The sequence below is a fragment of the Glycine max genome, chromosome 7 (assembly GCF_000004515.6).
Source record: "Glycine max cultivar Williams 82 chromosome 7, Glycine_max_v4.0, whole genome shotgun sequence".
Classification (NCBI taxonomy): Eukaryota; Viridiplantae; Streptophyta; class Magnoliopsida; order Fabales; family Fabaceae; genus Glycine; species Glycine max.
Window position 1 is genome coordinate 5,848,044 of NC_038243.2, and position 9,501 is coordinate 5,857,544.

The following is a 9,501-nucleotide window of genomic DNA, read 5'->3' on the forward strand; positions in this document are numbered from 1 at the left end:
ATTTTAAAATAAATTCAGTCTTATTATCACAATTATCTTACAGGTTACACATTTTATATATTTTAATGGATCGATAGTATAAAAAGTTTTATGATTTATAAAAAGTGTTACAATAAACAATGTAAAGCAATTAAAGTCATATTTTTATTTGTCAAGGCAAAAGGAATGTGTATTTTTGATATAGTGATAGAGTAAACTTAACGAAACAGGGAGTGAACATAAGAATCCCTTAATCCGAGCATTGCAACAAAGGACCAAATGAATGTAATCTTTACATGTAGTCTAATTTTCAAGTACTCTATATATGGCCCATCGACCCCCAAAAAAGTACTATCTGTTTTGGTAATCGTCTCAATTTTCAAAGTTGAACCCAAAAGGAAATAAAGTTACAAATCTGTCGGTGTGGAACGATAAAATGATCCATAGTCTCTGAATTTTTTTTATAAGAGCATTTTTGAATTGCAAATTTCCTCTCTCATAAACTGTGATCAATTTCTTTTTTAATATTATGTAGTTGCCAATAGAAACAACTTCTTCTGTTACGTTAGACACTAATGATGTTTAACAATGCTTATAAAAAAACAAATTCAATAGATATAACTTTGAAACTTTATAGGGAATTTGATCTGGGCGCAAACTTAATGATAGTAGTTTCAGTAGGGGTTAATTGGGTAATCACAAGGGATCAATGGGACAACTAGGAAAAAAAATACCTGAGTTAATCTCAGTGTGTATCGATTTTTTTTTAATTAACAAATTATATTTCTTTTATCATTAATATTAATGTGAAATATTCATCAAATTTTGTTAATGATTAATCTTTCTTATGAAATTTGATTGATTATCTTTAGTAAAATCTCTTCTCTCAATCACATGTTAAACTTGAGACCTTAAAGAGATTGAACTAAAATCACTCAAATTAATAACTTGTTGGTTAAGAAATTAGAGTTTTAATAATTTACATAAAACATTATATTTTAATTTATTGTCACCATTATAAAAATAAAAGACTTAATTATCAATTTGGTTTCCTAGTTTTTAAAAGGTTCAATTTAATCTCAAATTATTTTAAAACAAATCAATTTGATATTTTTGGTCAAATTAAGCTGACTTCGTTAGGATCCCAATTTTCAGTGGATTTTGTTTATGAACAATGGTGGTTTTAACCACCACTAGATGATGTTTGTTTCTTCTCTTCACTTTCAATTTGCGTTGCTTTGTCCTCAAAAAACTTTCATAGAGCACGGTGGTGATACAACGGTGGTGCAACAGGCGGGATGGCATAGTGGTGGCGGAGGATTAAGGTGGTGATGATGGAGTTGGTGTGGTAGGTGAGGGTGGGGTTGGAGCACCGACGTTGGGGTCTAATGGTGGCGTGATGGCATAATGGTGATGGAGGGTGTTCGTTTTGGTGGGTTAGATCTAGACTTGTGGGTGTTGTTTAGGTGGGTTAAGGTGGTGGTGATGGAGCTGATGTGATAGATATAGGATGGGACTCGAAAGCCAACGTTGGAGGCGTGGGTGGTGACGACCAAATTGCAAAGTTTAGAGCTAAAAGTAAAGAAGAAGAAATGTGAATCATTTTATTTATTCATAGAATCAAGCTTAAACCACCAACTTGTCATAACTTAATATAAAATCCTATTACAATAAAAATTCTCCTAAGAAAATTATATTTTTATCACCTAAAAACCTAAAAATTATTCTGAAACATGAAACTTTGAGAGAGAGACCATAATTGTATATGACTTATATTTGTCTTAAAGTTTTAGTTTCAATATTTAAAAAAATAATAAAAATTGACAATGATAAGTAAGTATACAAGTTTAATAACATTAACTATATAATATATATAATATAAATTAAGGATAATTTAGTAATTATATTATGAGGTACAGAGACGAATATGGATTTGGGATGGATAGGTATATACCCATACATGCTCCGTCCCCATAAAAAAAAAAATCAGATATTACCTCATAACCTTGCTTGTGCTCAGTCAAAGTAGAAGGGTGAGTGTGGAGCGGTACTCGTGTCGTGGCTAGGGGTTTATTGTCATGTCTGTTCGTTGGAAAACAAAAAATCACACCCTGACAAAATATTTTGATTTACATAATTTAGATTTTTTTTGTTGAAGGCCATATAAACATTACTGAAATTATAATCTTCACATAATTTTCAATTGAATCAATAAATAAATTTTCATTTTCATTATTACCAATACTATAATTTTAAACTTATTATTCAAACTCAAAAGTGACCAATAAATGTTAATTTTGAAAAATTATATAAGAGGACACAGAATTAAAATTATCTAACTATTAAAAAATTTAAAAACTTGTATTGATTTTATTTTTTTTATTCAAAGTTTATCATGTATTTATTATCTTTATAATGAACTCATGTAATTTAAAATATTTTTTAATAATTGATTAAATCCTATAAAATCTTATAAATCTAAAAAGTCATTTCAAATCTTATGAATTGATATATTATAAATCTATTAAAATCTTAATTTCAAAAATCTTTTAAAATAATCTTAAAAGTTACAACATTTTTAAAAAGTTTTTAAAATTCATAAGATTTTTGATGTAAAAAATCTTTTAAAATTTTAATCCAATAAATCCTGTTATTTATTTTGGCCACATGAAAGTTCAAGACAGATAACCTTGTAAGGCTTGTATTATACTCAGGTTGTAGTGGCAGACATGCGGAGGATCGTAACCCTAAATATTAGCATAAAGAATTGATCTGTCTTGCATGAGACAAACTGATTTGAGTCGACGAAATTACTCACAAGATCTCCTTTTTTTAATATTTAAAGTAGTTATATGTCTAATACTCAAACTTAAAATTACTCCTTAGAACAATATAATAATTAATTAATCATTTACGACGCATCCAATACTAAAAAAACATACTACACCAATTCTAACAACATGCTACACCATTTATTATTGACATAAAATTTATTGGAATTTCAAATTTTTTTTCTCATTTTTTACTCAATATTTCTTTTTCTTAATTTTATAATTTTTTAATAAATTTTAACCAATAATAAAATATATATTACAAAAATACTGTATATATTTTTGCTCTTCAAAACTTTAGAATCATAACCAGCCTACAATAATTTATGTAACAATTTATATATAACTTTTATTTTCTCTCTCTTCCTCATTATCATTATACAAATTATAATATAGACTACAAGTGAAAGTGCATGGTTGATTTGACTTGATTTTGAATATATTTTTATAAGTTTATTTTTATACCGAAAAAAAATTATAATTAATTTTAAATTTAAAATTAATTCTGAATTAAAATAATTATGAGTAATTTCTATCTTACATCCAAAATTTCATCAAGAATTTTACAATAAAACATTTAAACATAAATCCCTTATTTGAAAATAAATTTAATAAACACAGATGTAATTGTATAAATAACCTTTGTAAAATTTGATGAGCAGTCATGAAGGTATTACTATAAGCAGCTTCTCCCACGGGCCAAGTTTCCCATCTCCAAATCCAAAACCTGCCTCTTAAGAAAAAGCAGAGAAACTCACACACACAATAAATAAACAAACCAACTTATCCTCCTTCTTCTCACTCTCTGGATTCGATTCAAAAGAAAAAGCTTATCCTCTGTCACTCATCTTCTTCTGCCAAAACCAATGCCACCACCCATTCTCTAGTTTCTAACACACTCTATTTCAACAACCATGTCACTATACGACGCCGCTTTCGTCGACACAGAGCTCTCCAAACGCACTTCCATCTTCGGCCTCCGCCTCTGGGTCGTCATCGGCATCCTCGTCGGATCCCTCATCGTCATCACCCTCTTCCTCCTCTCCCTCTGCCTCACCTCCCGCCGCCGCCACCACCACCACCACCACCATAAGAACCCCCGCCCCCGCCACCCCTCCACCACCCTCCCCACTCCCCCAATCTCCAAAGAAATCCTCGAGATCGTCCACGTCCCCCCGCCCCCCGACTCCGTCCACCTCCCCCCTCCGCCGCCGACAAAACCCGACCACCCTCGCTCCGCGGCTACGGCGGCGCTGTACTCGAGCGGGGAGAGCAGAGCAACCGCGAGTGCGTGCGAAACGGCGTCGTCGCTTGGAAGCGTGGGCCCCGAAGTGTCGCATCTCGGGTGGGGGAGGTGGTACACGCTCCGAGAACTCGAAGCCGCCACTAATGGGTTGTGCGAAGAGAACGTCATCGGCGAAGGTGGCTACGGAATCGTGTACCGTGGCTTGTTTCCCGATGGCACCAAGGTTGCTGTTAAGAACCTTTTGAATAACAAGTACGTTTCTATAAAAATTCAATTTTTTTTTTATGCTTCGGTTTCATGTAGTAATTTTAATTCAACTTTAAGTGAGGTGGCTACATGGATCACGCATCACAAGATGTTGTTGGACTCGGTTAAAGATTAAATTTTTAGACAAAATGATAATTGAGTTTGTTTTATTTATTTATTTTGGGGATTAATTGGGGTGGCTGAAGAATAAATGAAGCTTCTGTGATCGGGGGTGTCTACGTGAATTGTTTTCTTTTTCTTTTTTAATTTGATTGTCTATGTGGTTCTTTGGTATTTTGAATCTGGCATTGGAAAAAGGGAAATGATTTATTTTATTTTATTTTTTTGGTTTTGGGGTTTTGCAAAACAAAATGGTAAAAAAATTGCTGGGATTGAGCTAAGTGAATGGTTGTGTTAGTTTTTGGAATGCGGCTTTGCGTGCCTTAAGTAAAATGATGTTTATGGTGAACAGTGCAAAAAATTGTGTTTTTCTTCTGTTTTACTCTTGCTGCTACTGTTTTGTACTTTTTTAACCTGATTTCTTTTTTGAGTGTGTTATCCTTGTCTTCTGATGCTGGGTGTTGTGTTGTAAAAAGTCACTTACTTATGTGAAGGAAAGAATCGTTTTCCTTTTTGGCTCCTTGTTTTTCACTACTGAGCTGATAATGTGGTTGTCACTTTCAGTAGTTTTTGTACTGTCATATGTTGTTGGGTTTTTCCATTACTTTCTTTCTTTGATTACTTACTGTTGCTGTATAGTGAGAATGATGTGATCTTGTGATTGTCTTTCTCTGCTTAATATTTAACTCATTTTCAGGGGCCAAGCTGAGAGAGAATTTAAAGTTGAGGTAGAAGCAATTGGTCGTGTGCGGCACAAGAATCTTGTTAGGTTGCTTGGATACTGTGTTGAGGGGGCATACAGGTATATTTTTTTTTGTTTTGAACATTGAAGCTAAAAGAGTTTGTTTGGTTTAAAGAATGTAAGATTTGAACTTTGAAGGATGTATTCAATATTCATATTGCAGGATGCTTGTGTATGAATATGTTGACAATGGGAATCTAGAACAGTGGCTGCATGGGGATGTTGGACCTGTAAGCCCAATGACATGGGATATCCGAATGAACATTATATTGGGCACGGCAAAAGGGTACTATATTCATGATCTAGCATGCATACACTGGTATACATGTCAATGCTTGAATTGTTTTGATCACAGTGGTTTTTGTGTATCTTTTCAGATTGGCTTATCTTCATGAAGGTCTTGAACCAAAAGTTGTCCACCGAGATGTGAAATCAAGCAACATACTCATTGATCGCCAGTGGAACCCAAAGGTTTCTGATTTTGGGCTTGCTAAGCTTTTGTCAGCGGATCATAGTTATGTCACTACTCGAGTGATGGGGACATTTGGGTTAGTATGGTTTAACTAAGCATTTTCCTATCTTTATTGCCAATTATAATTAATTTCAGTACTTGTAAGAGCAAAATGTGTTATTAGTTATTATTATTCTCAAATTTATGGTACTCACTCATTGGTTTTCTCCCTTTCTCTTTCTGCAGTTATGTTGCACCAGAGTATGCATGCACTGGAATGCTGACTGAAAAGAGTGATGTGTATAGTTTCGGGATACTCATCATGGAATTAATTACTGGAAGAAGTCCTGTGGATTATAGTAAACCACAAGGAGAGGTTAGAAATCATCACCTACACACTCAACAGTTTTGAGATTGTTCATTTTATACTTATCTATGCAGTTCTTTCTCTCGTTTCTCCTAACTGTGGAAGTTGGAATTATTGCAGGTTAATTTAATAGAGTGGTTGAAAAGTATGGTTGGGAATCGAAAATCTGAGGAAGTAGTTGATCCTAAGATTGCTGAAAAGCCATCTTCAAAGGCTCTTAAACGGGCTTTGTTGGTTGCTCTTAGATGTGTCGACCCGGATGCAGCAAAGAGGCCTAAAATAGGACATGTGATCCACATGCTCGAGGCTGAGGACCTCTTATTCCGTGATGTGTGTTCTTTTCCCTTCTCAAACTTTACATTTTAGTTGACTGAACCAATAATAAGAAATTTCAATTTTGCTGTAATCTGATGCTTCTGGCTTTTGTTTTGTCCTTCCTGTCTGTAGGATCGAAGGACTGGAGGAGAATCCTCCCGTTCCCATCGCGATTATCAACTAGAGCATAAGGACTCAAAATTAGATAAAAGGCAGATAGGTGGAGAGATCACTGATCAAAGTGAAGATGACAGTACTACTAGTAGTAGACTGCACCCTCAACCCCATAGATCGAGATAACTGTAGTATGATAACTGAAAAGCAATGTGTCATATTATCTTTCTTCCTAGTAGTTTGCCAATATTTATTTTTACTTGAATGATGAAAGAAGCAATTAGTTTTCCCTCTCATTTGCATAATGTCTTCAGTTGTAACCTACCTCAATTTGGGATTCTTTTGTATACTCTGATTCATTACTATAAAATTCAAAATTATTTGTGTTTCTCTTTACAAGATAAAGTTGGATAAGCATTGCACAAAATTGGTACTCTTCCCATGTGGTCAAAATATGTTATCAACCACCTTTGTCTCCCATATTTTGTTTTTAGCATTGCATCCTGGTCCCATCATATGTTCGATAGCATTTCATGAGTGCAATTGGTGGGTCCAGTTAGATGCTTCTGAGCACTAGGCCTACAATCCAACTACTTGATGGAAACAATTTCAATCTATTAACATCATTGCCAACTCCATAGTTGGATGCTTACGAAGAAATGAACATGCTGGCTAGCTAATCAATATCAATTGTATCTTCACTTCTTGTCATGAATGCTAACATTTCCCAAATGGAACAACGGGCACTGAGGGCAGGGAAGTGTGCAGGAACTTGGTCATAGGTTTTGGTTTCATAGTCAATGCCAGACTTGCCAGTACACACTCTTTTGTCATTAGAAAGCAACCGGCACTGATTGGTGCCTTGATTATGAGTGTATCTTGGGGACACCCTTTTTTGTCTCTTCCTGAATTCTTCAATGGTTATTTAGTTTCTCATTTGTAAATTTCTCTGCACTTTGGAGCCTGACATTGACATGGAATCATGGATTAGTAATAATCATAACCACCAACAAAGCTTTTGTAAAAAATGGCATTTGTCAAGGTACAATGATTATTGATTTTTGTCAACTGTGGACCCTTTGAGAATAAACTAACATTATGTTTATCCTGATATTTCTTGCTTTGTTATTTTTATAGCCTTTCCAAGTGCAAATGGGTAATCATCCCATATTCTTAACCTTTCCATTCTCATAAATATCCAATTACGTGTTAGCAGCATATTTAGAGATAAGCACTTTCAATGTTTTTGTTTTTGCCTTTTAATCTCAGAAGTCGCTTTCGTGCAGAAATTGTTGTATATATACACAATAGTGGTTGGTGGTAACCGGTTAGACTTATTAAAACTACACGTAACATGCTAATGAATTCTGTTTCATGTGTAATGTATTTTTAAAATAATAAAATGGGCCACGGAGCTAAAGTGGTATATTTTAATTTCTCTAAAAAAGTGAAATTGTGAAGAACATAAAAGGACTTCCTATTCTGCTTTATTGGTATGTCAAATGTTATCTTAATGTACCCAAATGGTGTGCAATAACCCAATCAAAGTTAAATAATTGCATAATTCTTTTTTGTTTCATGGATTTTTATATTTTAAAATTAGGATTTTTAATAACTGTACTTATTAATGAATAAAATACGGAAATCACTTCCTTTATTTAAAAATAATTTCCATTTAAGGTTTTATTCAATTATTAATAAAGTCATTCAATAACTTTAATCATAAAAAAATATAATAGCATTTGATTAAATCATTTTTTACTTTCTTAAAACTTTCTCTAATTATATTAAGTGGAGATATAAAAAAAATAAAAAATATTTTCTCAATTTTATAACGTAAAAGTATTTTTAATCAAATTAAACCTTCTAAAGCTATAAGCATTTCTAACAAAGAATCCCCCCAAAAAGATTGATTCCCCCCCGCGCGGAAAAAAAGTAAATATTTTCTCTCTAGTATGTTCAAAGAGACAACTCTTTTCAAATGTACTATAACTTCAAATTTCCGGACAATGTGTCATAAATTTTTGGTTGAAGAAGCGTGCACTCATGTGGTGTTTATAATGGCTCTTTTCTTTTACGCGCATGCACATGTATAAATATAAGGAAAATATCAGAGATCATAAGTGAAAGTAGAAGTTAATTTTAATCATATAGTTATATGCAAATAGTTAAGTTACTTTAATTAATTTTAATTAATATAAATGGTTAAGCTAAAAGTTTGAATCAATCTTATATTAATTTAATTGATCCATGGTGATATATTTTTGTATCTCTTCATATAGTTTAATTTGCTAGGATTCTTAGGAGGTATCTTGTCATAAATGCCTTGTTCTTGGAAGTGTGTGATTCATAACTTCTAGTTAGTTGGATCAAGGAAAACTATGGTCAGCACATTAGAAGAACTTGTATGTTCTAAAATTTGAACAATTAAAAAAAATAAGACTGTGCCAAAAAATTTCAGAAGTTGTCGGAAAGAATAGTTGGTGCAAGGGAGATATTTGGGCATCCAGATTAGTTTGAAAAAGAAATATATTTATTATTCATAAGTAATTACAAGAGAATCATATTTTATTTTAAAAATTATGTTTGTGTATCATGAATATGAAATGATGCGTTTAGATACTTTTGCATTTTTTTCAAAGTCTTTCTTAAGTCACCAGAATCTTGTATGTTCAAACATGAGATGATATTCAATCATTTTTTTAAAAAACTTTTTTAGCAATGTTCAAAGATTTTTCAGAACTACCAGATAAGAATTAAAATCAAAGATCCTCATTCGGTCCTATAAATTTGACATATATATTTTATGAATATTAATCAATCAAGTTGAACTTAAGTGCTCCAACCTGTGCTGCACGTTCTCAGCTGCTCTTCATATTTATTGGGAGTGGATAGTGGGAACTGGGAAAGAACCAAATAGCTAGGCAGATATTATTTAGTTACTAATAAACAAACACCATTGGTTGCAAGGCAATGTCTTCAAGAAAGTACTATATGATTATATTATATTCCAAGTGTTATTTAACAATTTCTTTTTCTATAAAATTATGAGGCAACATGACGTACGTCGAAGAAATGATGTTGTATCCT

At 32.8% G+C, this 9,501-nt stretch overlaps 1 protein-coding gene across 1 annotated transcript; it reads left to right on the forward strand.

The window, feature by feature from the left end:
• Nucleotides 1-3,598: 3,598 nt before the first annotated feature.
• LOC100305432 (protein kinase family protein) lies at nucleotides 3,599-6,806 on the forward strand. Its single transcript, NM_001398634.1, has 7 exons — nucleotides 3,599-4,308; nucleotides 5,120-5,224; nucleotides 5,328-5,450; nucleotides 5,542-5,712; nucleotides 5,862-5,991; nucleotides 6,103-6,312; nucleotides 6,430-6,806. Exons 1-7 carry the CDS (start codon nucleotides 3,725-3,727, stop codon nucleotides 6,595-6,597), a joined length of 1,491 nt encoding a protein of 496 aa, NP_001385563.1. The 5' UTR covers nucleotides 3,599-3,724; the 3' UTR covers nucleotides 6,598-6,806.
• The last annotated feature ends 2,695 nt before the right edge of the window (nucleotides 6,807-9,501 follow it).

Bases quoted from the DNA above. Each gene is read 5' to 3' on its own strand.
- LOC100305432 (NM_001398634.1), top strand. From the start codon at position 3,725: ATGTCACTATACGACGCCGCTTTCGTCGACACAGAGCTCTCCAAACGC. The intron at 4,309-5,119 runs GTACGTTTCTAT...ACTCATTTTCAG, and splicing joins AAGAACCTTTTGAATAACAA to GGGCCAAGCTGAGAGAGAAT. The intron at 5,713-5,861 runs GTTAGTATGGTT...CTCTTTCTGCAG, and splicing joins CGAGTGATGGGGACATTTGG to TTATGTTGCACCAGAGTATG.